This window comes from Mytilus galloprovincialis, chromosome 11, assembly GCF_965363235.1.
Source record: "Mytilus galloprovincialis chromosome 11, xbMytGall1.hap1.1, whole genome shotgun sequence".
Classification (NCBI taxonomy): domain Eukaryota; kingdom Metazoa; phylum Mollusca; class Bivalvia; order Mytilida; family Mytilidae; genus Mytilus; species Mytilus galloprovincialis.
Window position 1 is genome coordinate 78,999,525 of NC_134848.1, and position 19,363 is coordinate 79,018,887.

General features: G+C 32.0%; 1 protein-coding gene across 13 annotated transcripts in view; it reads left to right on the forward strand.

Moving 5' to 3' along the window:
• Positions 1–19,363, forward strand: part of LOC143052868 (phosphatidylinositol 4-phosphate 5-kinase type-1 alpha-like) — a 45,616-nt gene that overhangs the window by 4,355 nt on the left and 21,898 nt on the right. For 10 of the 13 annotated variants that reach the window (XM_076226014.1, XM_076226007.1, XM_076226009.1 and 7 more), the window contains exons 5-14: positions 141–258; positions 1,855–2,007; positions 2,845–2,904; positions 5,004–5,243; positions 6,082–6,159; positions 7,187–7,292; positions 8,666–8,680; positions 15,220–15,337; positions 16,335–16,467; positions 17,652–17,739. In XM_076226014.1, coding sequence (XP_076082129.1) covers positions 141–258; positions 1,855–2,007; positions 2,845–2,904; positions 5,004–5,243; positions 6,082–6,159; positions 7,187–7,292; positions 8,666–8,680; positions 15,220–15,337; positions 16,335–16,467; positions 17,652–17,739 — 1,109 coding nt within the window. The remainder of the gene's footprint in view (positions 1–140; positions 259–1,854; positions 2,008–2,844; positions 2,905–5,003; positions 5,244–6,081; positions 6,160–7,186; positions 7,293–8,665; positions 8,681–15,219; positions 15,338–16,334; positions 16,468–17,651; positions 17,740–19,363) is intronic. The other 3 variants (XM_076226010.1, XM_076226008.1, XM_076226013.1) reach the window with 3 other exon arrangements.

Genomic DNA, 19,363 nt, shown 5'->3' on the forward strand with positions numbered 1-19,363 from the left:
TTGTCTGTAGTATGGGCTTACTCAATATAGGATACAAAGTTATAAATAGATATCACTATAAAAATGTCCATATTTATCTTTCTAATACACATGTCAAGCAATAGAATAATTGAATCAACTCATATTTTATATATTTTCAGAGAAGGCAGTAATTTGACCCCAGCTCATCATCTGAGCGATTTTCGATTTAAAACATACGCACCAATTGCATTTCGTTATTTTCGTGAATTGTTTGGAATCCAGCCAGATGATTTTTTGGTAAGTAAGAAATATATTTGATATGTTTCCTGTCTACATATCTGTTTTTAGAAGTTTTAACATGTTTAACAAATAGAAAAATCACAATTTTTTTTTTTTATCCCTATGAAGAATAATACTGTCATCACCAACATTGGCAATAAAAATTACATTTACAGTTGATTTTAAAGATTCTGTTTCAACATTTTTATGAAAAAGATGTGTAAATATTATATTTATTTAATATTTCTATCTGAATACAGTTATCCTATAAAATTAATCTATTATATGATTGTCAATGAGACAAATCTTCCCTAGAAACCCAATGGCATAGAAGGTAAAGACTAAAAGTGACTTATGACCTTCAACAATGAGCCAAACCAATACTGCATAATCTAATATAAAGTGCCCACAAAATGACAAAGGTAAAACAATTCAAATGAGAAAACTAACAGCCTGATTTATGTACAAAACAATAAATGATAAACTAATATCTAACTTGCTAAACAGTAACAAATGACAACCATTGAATTAAAGGTTCCTGACATTGTCATTGGACACACAGACAGAATGTTACAGTGTTAAACATATACAAATATTACAGTACGCTCACCTGGCATACCCAGTGTTCTAGCCAGGATTTAAAAAGGGCAGGGTGCTAGTCAGAAAAAGAGCAATTTTACGCGTACATGTCATTGAAAAAAAGGAAAATTTTACACGTTAATTAATGTCACTGAAGAAAGGCAATTCGTTAAGCCTCATAATGAATTAGCACATAACTTTTATTATGCATTCTTGTAACTTCAAGTTTCAGTTAAAATAGACTAATACATATATTTCAATACTTTTGGCACAATTTTATATGGTTGACTTCATATTTTGATGGTGATGATGCTGAGACCCTTTTAGCATGTTTAGGAAGCTGTTTCCTTCATATTATATTTCTTTTTTCTATCTTTATTTTCCCTTGCTTCATTGTGAATTTTTTATACTTCATTTCACTTGATAGATCAGTTAACGGGAGTAAAGATGCAAAATATAATTTTCAAAATATTTATTTTTGAAGTGTATTCAAGTGAAAATAATTCAAATTTATATTCTAATTTGCATTAATTTTATATTTAATCCTTTAATTTTATGAAAAGAAACATAAATTTAAGGAATATATTGTGAACAGGTGATAAATAAGGGGAAGTAACTCATTTTGTTGATATACACTAATTATGTATGACCTAAAGCTAAGGTAATTGGTGTTAATTAACAATGTGTTTGACACCAAAGCTGTCTGGAGAAGCCATGCACTTAATTGGTTACTTAATTTGACAGTTTGCACAGGTAGCTGAACTTCCTGTTCATGGAAGAATTACAAAATTACCTGTATTTCAAAGTCAGAAATTGCTGATTTTCCGCAAAAAAAACCAGCTGGGCACCCGAGGGACGGCAGAAAAAGGCATGGGCGTCAATAAAAAAGGGAGGGCGCTGCGCCCTGTTAAAATTTTGTAGCTAGAACACTGCATACCAAAGTTTAGTCTAGATGTTGAGTTCATTATCAATTGATGCTTGGGATCTGAAGAGGTTAACTTACCCAAATGAATTAATATTTGTATCTTATTACAGTTATCGTGTTGTGATGAAGCTCTGAAGGAGTTATCTAACCCTGGTGCCAGTGGAAGCATTTTTTACCTGACAAATGATGATGAATTTATTATAAAGACAGTACAGCACAAAGAGGCTGACTTCTTACAGAAACTTTTACCAGGCTATTATATGGTGAGATACATAATCATGATAATTAACTAGTTAACTATAAAATAAAATATTAAAAATAAAAAAAAATAACAGAATTCTCATGCTGAAATAATGAAATAATATTGACTTTACAAATGTTAGTAATTTAAGAGGACTGAAACATGCGAAATGTTAGGATATAGGATGTAAAACAAGAAATATTTAGAGAAATGAGATTTGATAAAAAAAATAACCATTTTGGTTATAATTATTAGATGGGTGTTACAATTTTTGGATTTCACATGTTTAAGGAAGCTACATTTTTTATCTTGGATGTTAATTCATGATTTATTTTGTTGGAAATCTGTTCTAAAAATATAAAGGAGGAAGTGAAAACAATATTATCACAATGTATCATTCAAAATCTTTTTTTCTCTTCCTACTGACATGACTGATAAAAAAAATGTTAGGGAAAATGATGAGAACATGAAATTATTACATGTTTAATGAAACTCAATTTTCTCCTTAATCAAAAAGGTGGTATCTAATGATTCATTCTGTTGGCAATTTTATATTATTATAATCAAATACAAGAATCAATATAATCATGGTTTATATATTTTCATGGATTTTGTTAATGAGAAAAAGTAAAAATGACCCAAAATAAAATGTTAAAAAAAGAAATCAATTTCCTGCAAGCTGTTAGCAGAAAATAAATACAATTTGTTTTTATCCTGGAAATTGATACCCATGATTTTAGTTTTAAAACTATTTATATATTCTTGTATTATATATTTTGACAAGAAATGTACATGTTAGTTAATGGAAACACCTTAAATTTACTTGTACACATTTCAATATATGATTTATATCTTACAGAATTTAAACCAAAATCCTTGTACATTGTTACCCAAGTTTTATGGTCTATACTGTTATCAGGTAGGTAATTAGTTAGTACCATTAAAAGATAAGTAGGGTTTATTTCCTAATTAATGAAATAAGGAGATGTGGCATGACAGCTATCCACTAAAGACCAAAGGAAAAGGATGTAATCAACTAAAGGGCACTGTATGACCTTCAACAATGAGCAAAACCCATACTGTTTAGTAAACGTTATAAGGAACTAAAGGGCACTGTATGACCTTCAACAATGAGCAAAACCCATTCTGTTTAGTAAACGTTATAAGGTCTATGGATAAAGAATAGAATACACTGCAGCACATTTTGCGTAAAAAAAAAATAATTTGTTAATGTCATTTGTTGCGTCACGTTGATGCTCTATTTCCTTTATATGTTTTAGTTTATATTGTTCAATTCATAACTAAGAATACAATTAAACTATAACCACAAAAACAGTTGTTTCAGTTTATGTTTTCTTTATTCATTTATAGTTACAGAATTATTTTTTTCCTCTTGTGCCAAATAAAAATAAATATGTGGTTTCAGTTACCCAACAATAAGTCAAATGAATGAATGGTTCATTATAGTGCAACCTGTATACATACAAAACTAAATATCTAGTACACAAAATTAACTATTTTTTATATTATATTAAGTAAAGATAAAGTAGCAAAAGAAGCAAAAAAAAATCAATTTAAATTTTTTTTTTATCATGTTTATGAAATTCATTGTTTCATGGCACTCAATGAATTAGTCCCAGTTGTTTCTTATCTTTACTTCAAAATGATATGTATTTTTAACAAAGTTATCTAACAAATAGTCTGTTAAATGCGTAGTTTTCTCTCTTGGTATATTTTTTCTGTCTACTGTCAATCTGTTGTCATTATCGTGAAAATGCGGATTTTTGTCATATCTGGTCCGGTTCCGATCCGTAGTTTACACAAAAATGTGTAATGGCGGCTGTAGAAAAATTTCGAAAATTAGTCCGAGAATAAACATTGTTTGACAACAGATTGTGAATGAATAAGACCCTTTTAATGCATTAAATGGATTAAACATAAAGTTAAGCCAATTATGATCACTTTTTAAAGAAGTATAAAACTTATTTTAGCTCAATCCAAAATTCTCGTTCTCGTATTACCGGAAGAGAAAGAAAGTAATTTTTGGAGAGTTGCACAAATAAACGACTTTAAAAAAAAGAAATCGTTTCAATCTTTGAAATTTCGTTTTACAAAACGTAGATTTCGAATTGTTTTGTGATTGCATTTTTCCATGTCGAAATTGGTGATTGCAGACACGTGGTATTAATCATGTCACAAGTGTCAGCTTTGGATATTCGCATCCAAACAGTTATAACCCTAAGGGCAATTAACACCTGGCTATTTAATCTCTTAATTGCTTTTAGTGTCCGACTTAAAGGGATTACAATTAAAGGTGATATAATTTTTATGATCATAATCGATAATAGATGAAAGTTCAAAATTGAGGACAAGTAAAATAGCATCTTCAAAATAATTATAGCGTCGCGGGAATTATTATAGCATCGCGGTGAAAAAAATATAGCGTCATGGTACCGCGACGCTAAAACGGCCTGGGGAAAACACTGCACTGCATTAAAGGCAAAAATACAAAAACATGAATGGAAATAATAAATCATTTGTTAATTTGAAGGTGAAATTTTGTACTTTCACCTTTTCTATCCTGTTTTTTGGCTAGTAAAATTTATATTTATATACTGAAACTCCTTCAACTGTTCCTAATGAAATATGTAGGGCAAAGACAATCATTAAAAATTTGGAGTTATGACGTATAAATTTTGCAAACCAGTACTTTAATGACATCATAAGTAAAACTCTTCTGAAATGCATTGTCAAGATCATAAACAAGGCATAATATATGGTCAGCGACTGTATATCACATATATTATACAATCAAAGCAAATATGACTGGGCAAATAGCATCGATGCAGTATATATGTATATATAATATATTAAAGGTAGTGATTTGAACATGACACGTTTTATGAAATTTTAAAGTCTCGTTAACAATGATTTGTTTCTTTTGATTTGTTGTGATAAATAATTTACTTCCAACACATTTATCAAATAGTAAAATCTCATGTTTTTTTTCTCTTTCAGTGTGGTGGTAAGAACATTCGATTTGTTGTGATGAACAATTTACTTCCGACAACAGTGAAAATGTCTGAAAAATATGATTTAAAAGGAAGTACTTATAAACGTAAAGCATCCAAACACGAACGTGAAAAATCTGTTCCTGTGTACAAAGACTTAGACTTTATAAATATACATGCAGATGGAATATATCTTGAAAAAGACAAACACGAACCTCTTATGAAGACACTTATAAGGGACTGTCGGGTAAGTTATAATATACACACAGGAACACACAAAACATAGGGACAGCAAAAAAGGCAGAAAATTTATGCAATAGGATAAGACCTGATTGATGTAGATAAAAAAAGCAATGTTATTGAACGAAATTTTAATACGTTATTCAGCAACTAACACTGATTTACAAGCATGCAAGCTCCTGACTTGGGACAGGCACATACAGAATGTTAGTGCATCATTGATTTTCAAATTAAAGATGTTGGGTATACCCCAATAAGACAGTAACCCAAATGCAAATAATGTGGATTCATTTATTCTCGTTGGTACCAATGGATTGAGGAAAATTCTATAGATATTTGATTATGTGGTTTTGAAAAGCCACAAAATCCACAAAAATTGGTATCTTACGAATAATAATGTATCCAAGGCAACTAAAATCAAAATATCAACAACTCAAGTGCTTTTTGTTCTAATTGCTGCCAGATCTCAAAAAGTAGCTTATCAAAAATTTGTAATCAATAAGAAAGAAATTCCCTATGTTACATGAAAAAAGATATATATTGATTAAGCATAAGATGAAGACAAAGCTCTGTAGATAGTTGTATGAAGAAGAGAACATCAACTCCAAGTAGTTAACAGATCTGTTTAATATATGACATGGAGAAAACAAGCATCATCTAGAATTTATTTAGAATGGCTATCTTCATCATGGCGAAAAAAAACTTCTTGTTAACTTTAATACTAGAAAAAATTGGATATTTGACTTAAGAAATATGACAAATAAAATCATTTATAGATCATAATCATAAGTAAAAACATGGCAACCATTATTTTGCTTAATGTGTTGCATCATATCTATTTTTAGGTACTTGAAAGCTTTAAAATAATGGATTATAGTTTGTTAGTGGGTATATACAACTTAGATCAAGCAGAGAGGGAAAAGGTATGTTAGTTTTATCATCTATAAAACATTTTACAAAGTTTAAACCTATAGGATGTATGCCCAAAAGTATGTGTACATTTTTGTTAACGGTACTGATCCTCTCTATACACATTTATGTTCTGATAATCATGAAAAAATGCAAGTGCATGTATATATAACTTTGATAGATTTGTGAATATTCAAATACGAAATAAAAGATCAATTTTAGTATGTTTTGTAGGGTTGTTTTGTAGGGTTCTTACACCAAGTCGATTTTCAGACATTTACAGACTTTCTGAAGAGATTTTTTCAATCTCACACAGTTTGACAAATGTATTGATATTCACTTGCATTAGGTCAATTTCTATCCGACCTGAAATTGCAAAAAAATTGTGAAAATTTCTTGAACAAATATAATAATCATTGACAATCAAAAGCTTTCTTGCATGTCTATTGTTTTCAAAGTATTTACAGTATTTACAAACTCAGCTTTAGATAATGAATTGCTTAGGTATGACTGTGCATGACAGCAGAATGTAAAGATGATTTCTACTGAGTCTGTTCATATAAAAAAGAAGATGTGGTATGATCACCAATAAAACAACTTTTCACAAGAAACAAAATGACACACAAATTAACAACTATTGGTCACTGTACAACCTTTAACAATGAGCAAACACATACTGCATAGTCAGCTATAAAAGCCACTGAAATGACAAATGTAAAACAATTTAAACGTGAAAACTAACGGCCTAAATTATGTATAAAATAATGAATGAAAAATAAATATATAACACTTCAACAATGACGACTGAATTACAGGCTCTTGACTTTGAACAAGCACATACAGAATGTGGTGGCTTTAAATATGATAGTGGGGCCCAACCATCCAAAGTGAACAGTCCATTTGTGATTTATTTTCAAAAATAGTGACTTGAAATCTTGTAAAGAAATAGTAAAAGATACATTGCAGGGGAGATAATTTAGTTGTAAAATTGAAATGGATTAAAATAAAGTAAAATATTGTAGAAATTCCATTGTTTTACAGGGACGCACACGAGAAGATTCCGGGGCAGATCATACAGACATTCCAACATTAGACGGTCCGTCTCCAGAGGCAGATTCTTCAGGTGCTAAACCCATAAATAAAACAGGTGTGCTTTACTAACAAACTAACATAGATATATATATGTAGTAATCTAGTGGTAGACTATTTTGTTAAGATAAAAAAAAAAGCACACAAATCACGCTTAATTCAGCTTAACCTAGTATGTATAAAAATGGATGAGGTTAAGTTTGCTTGCTTGAAAATAGGATAAATCTTACAATTGTTTTATAATTGAAAAGAACTAGAAATTGTACATAAGTCAATTTATATCTTGTTAATGTTAGGTTGATTTTCAAGTCCACATTACCATCATATGTTCTTCATCACCCAATAAAACAGATCGCCTAGATAAAGTCTTTAAATGCTGATTCGGCTTAAAGCAAACAAAAATCTCACCCAGATAAAGTCTTTAAATGCTGATTCGGCTTAAAGCAAACAACAATCTCACCCAGATAAAGTCTTTAAATGCTGATTCGGCTTAAAGCAAACAACAATCTCACCCAGATAAAGTCTTTAAATGCTGATTCGGCTTAAAGCAAACAACAATTAACCCAGATAAAGTCTTTAAATGCTGATTTGGCTTAAAGCAAACCACAATCAATTAATTAAATAATAACAATTAAATACTGCAATCTATTAGTAATGTTTTATGGTAATCAAGCTAGCTGACTGTATTTGAAAACACCATGTGGAATCATAATGAACACCCCCAAAAGGTCCTAAATAAATTAACTTTTCTTGTAATGTATAAACCTTACACTAATTATAAAGAATATAAATACCTGTTTTTTTAGCCCTTCTCATAGAAATTGTTTTGATCTTTATTCTTTAAACATGCTTTAAATGTCTTTTCTGTTTGATTAAATACTTGCAAAATTTGAAAGTAATTCTAAATCACTGCAAATCTTAATTGTTTTCATTATTAACTGTTTGTAATTATGACAGTTATTTTTATAAACAACAATTTTTCAGGGACCATATAGAATGATTACTTTTATTTATTGATGTTTAAAAACACAAATTTTAAGATTTAAAAATAAATAAAAATAGTTAGGGAGAGAACAATTACTATACATACAAAATGTCACCTTATATGATAACTCATAAGTTTAATATCTAAACCTGAACTTATACATTGTGTAAATTGTGTAGAATTGTCAAAACTAAATTTATAATGTTAGTAGGATGTTTTCATTTCTAGTTTTAAACACTCGTTCTTATTGTCAAATTTAGCCAGTGAAGGAATATGGATGTTTTAATTTATGAATTTAATTAATAACAATTGTAGTCTTGAGTTCTAACTGATGATTAACAAACTGCCAATTTTCCACTCTTAAATTTCTGTTCAATTTTTTCAGCAATTTGAATTGGTTTTCTTTTAGTACTTTGAGGTCTTTGATAAATTTGTTTCTATTGTAGACTCAAATGGAGAGAGTTAGTATTAAACATATTACTAATCACTGGTGTTGGGTACTAATATATAACTTTAATTTTGGGGTGATTTTATAATTAATGTATTTTGAATTTCCCTGGTTCTAAATGTGTGTGTAGTATTGAATCATGGGAAATATTATGGACCCTGAATTGGATTGGTTTTAAATGTGTCTGTAGTATGGAATTATGGGTAATATTATCGAGTCTGAATTGGAGTGTTTTAAATGTGTCTGTTGTATGGAATTATGTACCTTGACTTTGGTTTTTAATGTGTGTGCAGTTTTGAATCATAGGTAATATTCTACACTCATATGAACATCACTGACTTTTAGTATGATCGATCGCAATTACCTTGCCAGACCCTCATTTGTAGTCAAGGTTGTTTAAGTAGTATGATTGCCAACAACTACCTGAAGGTCAATATCTGCACACCTACAGGCAAAAGGTGACTATGGCTGAACACACCTCACAGAAAGAAGTTCAAAGAACACTCTCTATTTTAGAAAATCATTTCAAAAAAAATATCCAAGAAACTGATGTCCCTCCCAAATCTCTGACAAGTATAATATTTATCCTCTTTGACAGTTGTATATTAATGCTTAATTAATTTTTAAAATCCAACTACCTCCAGTGAAGAAATACTGTATTGCACTGGGGACCATTCAAGTTTCTATTTTAATCTTGCTCAGAAACTTTTAAACTCAACATGATGAGAAAACAAGAAGGTGTCCATAGTACACGGATGCCCCACTCCCACTATCATTTTCTATGTTCAGTTGACCGTGAAATTGTGGTCAAAACTTTAATTTGGAATTAAAATTAGAAAGATCATATCATAGGGAACATGTGTACTAAGTTTCAAGTTGATGTAACATTAACTTCATCAAAAACTACCTTGACCAAAAACTTTAACCTGAACTTTGCACTATCATTTTTTATGTTCAGTGGACTATGAAATTGGGGTCAAAACTATAATTTGGCATTAAAATTAGAAAGATCATATCATGGGGAACATGTGTATTAAGTTTCAAGTTGATTGGACTTCAGCTTCATCAAAATTACCTCGACCAAAAACTTTAACCGGACGGACGAACGGAGGCACAGACGGACGGACGAACGGAAGCACAGACCAGAAAACATAATGCCCCTCTACTATCGTAGGTGGGGCATAAAAATTATGAACTACATGTATATACATGATATATTGTCCTAAAGTAGTTGGTTCAAAATCTCCATCTGTTAATCAAATTTCTTCATATACCTAGGGCCCTTGGTGGCTGAGTGGTCTTTGTAGTTTGACTACTGTATCACATGGCTGTTAACACTGAGGCAGAGAGTTTAAACCCCACATATTGCATATCAACTATCTCAATTAACAAAGATGGTTTTCCTGTCGTAGGTTGGTGGTTTATTCCCAGAGTGCCTGGCTTCTTCAACCAATTAAAACTGACTGCGGCAAAATAACAAATGTTGCTGAAAGTGGGGTTTAACATCAATCAATCATATAATTGCTTACTTTCATTTTGTATTTTTAATAATTAAAAGTTGACACAAAACCATACAGTTGTCATATATGGTAATCTTTCTATCTTTATATAAAGAAAACATATTATAATTCTAGAACTTTGCTTTATTAAAATTATTATTGTTACTATTTTTTATTTAGAAGCTAGTATAGTACAGATCTAATGCTATTAGTTAGTATATCAATTATTTATAAATTTAACCCTTTCCTTAATGGAATTTTCAATAAAATGCTGAAAATATGCCTGAAAGTATTAATGCATTGCAAAAAACAAATATTTCATCAAATAAATTTCAGTCAGATATTCTTATGAATATCCTTTTCATATTGGATACAAATTTTATTAAGTCTAATGCAGACATTTCGTAGTCAAAACCTTTCAACTGAGGTACTACACAGGCGTCAAAAGGCATCATTATGGAGTAAAGGGAGTGGCGCCAAAAGGCGTCATTATGGAGTAAAGGGAGTGGCGTCAAAAGGCGTCATTATGGAGAAAAAGGTTGAGACAAATAAAAGTTAGTCTAAGTCAATTAAGTCTGAAAGAGCCTATGTAAAACAAAGAAAAGCCCAGTTTGCTGTCAATTTGATAGCTCAATCCTTGTTTGTTAATTGTTTGTGATATAAATAGAGGGCCTTTTAAAGTATAGAATAAAACTTTTTAAATTTTATTTTGTGCCTGAAGCAATTTGCTTGATCCACCTTCATCTGGAACTATTAAACTCAAACAGAAACTTTTAAAAAACCAGGGATATATTGAATTCATAGAACTAGGTCAATAAACTGTTGGTTACTTAGATTTATTTACTTGGTAATGGAACAGTTGCTTACTAATGTTAGCCTACTTTGGATTTATTTATTATCACAGATATGCAAAATTCTACATTCAAGTCATAGAAAATTTATAATTCTTTGAACATTTAAATTTATGTTCAACTGTACCCACAAAATCAATGAAAAATTGATATCCAATGTGAAAATAATGAATCCACAGTATTTAAACTAACCGAGTTCATCAGATTTCATCTCAGCAGAGTATAAGTGAATAAAATCAATGTAGATACCAGGACTAAATTTTGTATATATGCCAGACGCACGTTTCGTCCACAAAAGACTCACCAGTGACACTGGAATCCCATAAAAAAATTAAAAAGTCCAAACAAAATTCGAAGCCAAAGAGCCCCGAGGACCAAAATTCAGTCCTACTTATATTACTTGACATCAAGGTACAACATTTCCCCCAATAGTTGTTTAAAAAATAATACAAAAATATCAAAATATGTAAAGTATAACATTTGTTTTGATTTGAAGCCATGTGGAGCACAACTGTTGCCTGTTTTGATTCCACATGCATCTTATTTAATAGAGATGATTTTTGGTCAGCTTTAGGAGTAATAACAGATTTTTTACTGTTGAGAAATGAGCATTAAAATGTATTGGATTTACTTAGGTTTGCTTGAAATAAAACAAACACCATGTTTTTATACGACCGCAAAATTTGAAAAATTTTTCGTCGTATATTGCTATCACGTTGGCATCGTCGTAGTCGTCGTCGTCGTCGTCGTCGTCGTCCGAATACTTTTAGTTTTCGCACTCTAACTTTAGTAAAAGTGAATAGAAATCAATGAAATTTTAACACAAGGTTTATGACCACAAAAGGAAGGTTGGGATTGATTTTGGGAGTTTTGGTCCCAACATTTTAGGAATTAGGGGCCAAAAAGGGCCCAAATAAGCATTTTCTTGGTTTTCGCACTATAACTTTAGTTTAAGTGAATAGAAATCTATGAAATTTTGACACAAGGTTTATGACCACAAAAGGAAGGTTGGGATTGATTTTGGGAGTTTTGGTTCCAACAGTTTAGGAAATAAGGGCCAAAAAAGGGCCCAAATAAGCATTATTCTTGGTTTTCGCACAATAACTTTAGTATAAGTAAATAGAAATCAATGAAATTTTAACACAAGGTTTATGACCACAAAAGGAAGGTTGGGATTGATTTTTGGAGTTGAGGTCACAACAGTTTATGAATTAGGGGCCAAAAAGGGGCCCAAATAAGCATTATTTTTGGTTTTTGCACCATAACTTTAGTATAAGTAAATAGAAATCTATGAAATTTAAACACAAGGTTTATGACCATAAAAGGAATGTTTGGTTTGATTTTGGGATTTTTGGTCCTAACAGTTTAGGAATAAGGGGCCCAAAGGGTTCAAAATTGAACTTTGTGTGATTTCCTCAAAAATTGAATAATTGGGGTTCTTTGATATGCCGAATCTAACTATGTATGTAGATTCTTAATTTTTGGTCCCGTTTTCAAATTGGTCTACATTAAGGTCCAAAGGGTCCAAAATTAAACTTAGTTTGATTTTAACAAAAATTGAATCCTTGGGGTTCTTTGATATGCTGAATTTAAAAATGTACTTAGATTTTTAATTATTGGTCTAGTTTTCAAGTTGGTCCAAATGGGGGGTCCAAAATTAAACTTTGTTTGATATCATCAAAAATTGAATAAATGGGTTCTTTGATATGCCAAATCTAACTGTGTATGTAGATTCTTAATTTTTGGTCCAGTTTTCAAATTGGTCTACATTAAGGTCCAAAGGGTCCAAAATTAAACTAAGTTTGATTTTAACAAAAATTAAATTCTTGGGCTTATTTGATATGCTTTATCTAAATATGTACTTTGATTTTTGATTATGGGCCCAGTTTTCAAGTTGGTCCAAATCAGGATTCCATATCAAGTATTGTGCAATAGCAAGAAATTTTCAATTGCACAGTATTGCACAATAGCAAGAAATATCTAATTTCACAATATTGTGCAATAGCAATTAATTTTCAATTGGAGTTATCTTTCTTTGTATAGAATAGTAGTTGATAATATATGTTGGAAATTTGCCAGACATGACTATGATGTCATTTTCTATTTTTATTTGCCAATAACTTTATGTAAATAACTTCATTGGAAATTTGCCAATATGAAATGTTGCTGATGAAGCTTTTTTTCCTTATCTTATCTAAAATGTTTTTAGATAATGTATGTTGGACATTTGCCAGACATGACTATGATGTCATTTTCTATTTTTATTTGCCAATAACTTTATGTAAATAACTTCATTGGAAATTTGCCAATATAAAATGTTGCTGATGAAGTTTTTTTTATTGTTTTATACAATAAACAATGTATATTCACCTTTACTTCCAACCAATCTTTACCATTCAGTGATAACAAGCACTTTATTTTACATTTTAATATTTTATGATGTATTTAAAAGAGTAGTTATTGTTGCAAACTCCATTAGAAATTTGAATTGATATCAGTTTTGGAAAAAGGGAAACGGGGATGTGAAAAAAGGGGGGGGGGGGTTTAATTTTTCTCATTTCAGATTTCATAAATAAAAAGAAAATTTCTTCAAACATTTTTTTGAGAGGATTAATATTCAACAGCATAGTGAATTGCTCAAAGACAAAAAAAAACTTTTAAGTTCATTAGACCACATTTGTTCTGTGTCAGAAACCTATGCTGTGTCATGATCAACTATTTAATTATACCCCCGCTTTAAAAAAGGGGGGGTATACTGTTTTACCTCTGTCTGTCTGTCAGTCCGTCCATCAGTCCGTCCATCCATCAGTCCGTCAGTCAGTCCGTCCCATGAAACTTTCGTCACATTTTTCTCAGGAACTACACATCCACCCTTTCTGTAATTTGGTATCAACATTTATATATGTCAGCCATACCGTGTGATGCGTTTTCAGATTCATCACTTGACAACTTCCTGTTTACCGAACACTTGTCTGATTTTACACATGATAGCCAAGTTGAAAATTTTCGTCACATTTTTCTCAGGAACTACAATACAAGGATTTCTGAAATTTGGTTTCAGGATTTATATAAGTCAGCTATACCGTGTGATGCGTTTTCAGATTCATCACTTGACAACTTCCTGTTTACCGAACACTTGTATGATTTTACACATGATAGCCAAGTTGAAAATTTTCGTCACATTTTTCTCAGGAACTACAATACAAGGATTTCTGAAATTTGGTTTCAGAATTTATATAAGTCAGCTATACCGTGTGATGCGTTTTCAGATTCATCACTCGACAACTTCCTGTTTACCGAACACTTGTATGATTTTACACATGATAGCCAAGTTGAAAATTTTCGTCACATTTTTCTCAGGAACTACAATACAAGGATTTCTGAAATTTGGTTTCAGGATTTATATAAGTCAGCTATACCGTGTGATGCGTTTTCAGATTCATCACTCGACTACTTCCTGTTTACCGAACACTTGTATGATTTTACACATGATAACCAAGTTAAAAATTTTCGTCACATTTTTCTCAGGAACTACAATACAAGGATTTGTGAAATTTGGTTTCAGGATTTTTATAATTCAGCTATACCGTGTGATGCGTTTTCAGATTCATCAGTCGACAACTTCCTGTTTACCAAACACTTGCATATTTTTACACTATTAATATTATCCACTTGCGGCGGGGGTATCATCAGTGAGCAGTAGCTCGCAGTTTCACTTGTTTTTATAAAGTTTGAAGAAGAAATCTTTAATTGATTAGTAAAATCTTGACATTTGTTTTGTGTAAAAAAAAACCATGTCATGTCAAAAATTTGATCACAATCCAAATTCAGAGCTGTATCACACTTGAATGTTTTGTCCATACTTGCCCCAACTGTTCAGGGTTCGACCTCTGCGGTCGTATAAAGCTGCGCCCTGCGGAGCACCTGGTTAAGCAGTTAGTGTACAGCATATAAATTTTTTGAATAAAGTGACAGTATTAAGTCTGTGATGAAAACAAACATGTTGCTGTGTACCATTTGGATCATTGAAGCCTACTTAGACTTAATGTACAATGTCAAACAAATCAGTAGTTATAGATGGGGAACATCTCAAAGAATATACCATAATATACCAACAATGTAATTAAAATAATGACATGATATAATACACTGTAGTGATAACAAAGGATTGAATTTTATGCCTACATCATCTTTTTCCTTAGGTACCTCATTAACAAGAACTAAGTCAATGAAGACAAGACTGGCAAATTATTCCACGGCTATAGAATCTATACAGGCCAGAAATGTAGATGATGAGGAGGAGGAGGATGAAGATACGCCGTAAGTCAGGGGTTCTGTACAGGGGGGGGGGCACTAGATGTCAGTAGACTGGCAAATTATTCCACAGCTATAGAATCTATACAGGCCAGAAAATAGATGATGAGGAGGAGGAGATGTCAGTAGACTGGCAAATTATTCCACAGCTATAGAATCTATACAGGCCAGAAATGTAGATGATGAGGAGGAGGAGGATGAAGATACGCCGTAAGTCAGGGGTTCTGTACAGGGTGGGGAGGGGCACTAGATGTCAGTAGACTGGCAAATTATTCCACGGCTATAGAATCTATACAGACCAGAAATGTAGATGATGAGGAGGAGGAGGATGAAGATACGCCGTAAGTCAGGGGTTTTGTACAGGGTGGGGAGGGGCACTAGATGTCGGTAGACTGGCAAATTATTCCATGGCTATAGAATCTTTACAGGCCAGAAATGTAGATGATGAGGAGGAGGATGAAGATACGCTGTAAGTCGGGGGTTCTGTACAGGGAGGGGAGGGGCACTAGATGTCAGTAGACTGGCAAATTATTCCACAGCTATAGAATCTATACAGGCCAGAAATGTAGATGATGAGGAGGAGGAGGATGAAGATACGCCGTAAGTCAGGGGTTCTGTACAGGGTGGGGAGGGGCACTAGATGTCAGTAGACTGGCAAATTATTCCACAGCTATAGAATCTATACAGGCCAGAAAATAGATGATGATGAGGAGGAGGATGAAGATACGCCGTAAGTCAGGGGTTCTGTACAGGGTGGGGAGGGGCACTAGATGTCAGTAGACTGGCAAATTATTCCATGGCTATAGAATCTTTACAGGCCAGAAATGTAGATGATGAGGAGGAGGATGAATATACGCCTTAAGTCAGGGGTTCAGTACAGGGTCAGGGAGGGGCAGTAGTAATTCCCATTAAGGTTAGATTTTTATATCAATTAAAAAATTATAATACAATGATTTTGTTTCAAACCATGCATCTTTCTATTAATATATTTGTTTATTTTTAGGCCTGGTGGTATTCCTGCAAAAAATGCAAAAGGAGAAAGGTTGTTAATATTCCTTGGTATAATAGATATATTACAGAGTTACAGACTGAAGAAAAAACTTGAACATACCATGAAATCTATAGTTATAGATGGGGTAAGTCTCAAAGAATATACATGTATCATAATATACCATCAAATCAATAGTTATGATGGGGAAAGGCTCGAAGAACATACCACATGTACCAGCAAATTAATAGTTATAGATTGGGAAAGTCTCAAAGAACATACCACCAAATCAATAGTTATAGATCAGGAAAGTCTTCAAAGAACATACCACCAAGTCAATAGTTATAGATGGGGAAAGTCTCAAAGAACATACCATCAAATCAATAGTTATGAGGGGGAAAGTTTCAAAGAATATACCAACAAATCGATAGTTATAGATGGGGAACGTCCCAAAGAATATACCAACAAATCAATAGTTATAGATCATGTAGATGGGGAACATCCCAAAGAACATACCAACAAATCAATAGTTATAGATGGGGAACGTCTCAAAGATTATACCATAATATACCAACAAATCAATAGTTATAGATGGGGAACGTCCTAAAGAACATACCACTAAATCAATAGTATAGATGGGGAACGTCCCAAAGAACATACCACCAAATCAATAGTATAGATGGGGAACGTCTCAAAGATTATACCATAATATACCAACAAATCAATAGTTATAGATGGGGAATGTCCCAAAGAACATACCAACAAATCAATTGTTATAGATGGGGAACGTCTCAAAGATTATACCATAATATACCAACAAATCAATAGTTATAGATGGGGAACGTCCCAAAGAACATACCACTAAATCAATAGTATAGATGGGGAACGTCCCAAAGAACATACCACCAAATCAATAGTATAGATGGGGAACGTCTCATAATATACCAACAAATCAATAGTTATAGATGGGGAACGTCCCAAAGAACATACCACCAAATCAATAGTATAGATGGGGAACGTCACAAAGAGGAAACCACAAAATCAATAGTTAACGATGGGGAAAGTCTCAAAGAACATACCATCAAATCAATAGTTTTGATGGGGAAAGTGTCAAAGAACATATCACCAAAACAATAGTTATAGACAGGGAACATCTCAAAGAACAAACCACAAAATCAATAGTTATAGATGGGATGAGTTAAACAATATGACAAGAATTATATGAATTTTTCCTTCAAGGATTTGACTCTTTTTTCTTCTACCAAGAAGAAGAGAGAGAACAAGCTGTACACATTATACTATTAAACTATGAAATTTTCCTTGTGATTTTAGGATTCTATATCTGTACATAGACCTAGTTTTTACTGTCAAAGATTCCAGGATTTCATGTCCAAAAGAGTTTTCAAGAAACTACAAACTCGTAAGTCTTTACTGTGATTTTCTACAACTTTATATTTATAGCTCTGTACTTTGATTCCTTTGAAGTAGAAGATAAAAGTATTTCATCTGAAATGTTTGACGGATACACAATTGTGTTTATTCAATGTTTTTGAAAAGAAGTGAGTTTCTTATGTATTTGCATTGAGGATTTTAATTAAGTAATATTTAGGCAAGATATTTTACCTTCACTTAAGGTGACTCTTTGGCTGATTAGTATAAGTAGTTTATGTACTGTATCACTAGCCTAGCAATACTAAGGCTATGAGTTACAATAAACCACATGGCAGGTTCATGCGACTTAGAATAAATCACGTGGCAGGTTCATGCGACTTAGAATAAATCACGTGGCAGGTTCATGCGACTTAGAATAAATCACGTGGCAGGTTCATGCGACTTAGAATAAATCACGTGGCAGGTTCATGCGACTTAGAATAAATCACATGGCAGGTTCATGCGACTCCAATTGACAAGGATAGCTAGTTTTCTTGCTGAAGGTCTGTTGTTCTCTCATGTCATTCCCAGCTATCTTTACCAATAAAATAAAATAAAAACCACAAAGTTCAATGTTCAACCAACATGACCAATACCAAATTTTCAATATTATGCATACTTTGGCAAAACAACGAAATTCAATATCAACGAACATGTAAGTTTTCAACAATCCACAAAACTTTTTTTTTTGGTACCCACGAAAATCAATGAACGCACAGTAGTGCTGAAAGTGACAATCCATCAATCAATTACATGGGTTTACATTTTTTAATTATAGTGATTTTAACATGTAAATAAAGGTAGATAAATTGATTTTTTTGAAAGACTTATGCAGCTTTTGTTATTTTACTGATTCAAGAGGGAGAAGGTGTGAAGATCTCATGTAGTTTTAACCAAGCCTCTAATTTAGTTAATATCAGCATTTATAATTGTATTTCATTAACATGTTCTTGTCCTGAATATGCATGTAATACTTGGCACAAGATATTCAGCTGTAAACAAATATAAATCAGTCTGTACATTGTAGTATTTCCTGTATCTTTTTTCAATATAATGGCACAATCTTGCAAATTAGTTTTACCTGACAAGGCAAAGGTTACAGTTTTCCATATATTAAGTTATTAGTAGACAGGAGTCCTGTATTATAAAATAAACTCATCCATATTTAAAACTAAATACCTGTCTATGAAGAACTGTTCATCCAAATGACTTGATAGACATTCAGTGTATTTACACCTGTCTACAAAGAACCATTTACACCACATGACAGGTTATAGATATTATGCTTTGCTGTATAGGCACCATTGTTTATTTTGCTTTATTTTTGCTCTCAGTGGACCCTCCGACATTCAAGGGATCCCAGAGATTTAGAAAAATTGCCAGATTAGGTAATAGTTGTCTCCCTTGAAGCAGTTGTTTTCATTTCATCAGTTGCAATATATTTTGTATTTTTGCCTTAATTTGTACTTTTGTTTTGTTTTTTTCACCAATATTTTAATTTCAGTTGATATTTACACACAGTTAGATTTCTCCATGGAAGCTGTCCCCTCAGATCTATAATTCATGTTTGAATACAATTAATGATATAAACTCAGGAGGACTAAACATACCAT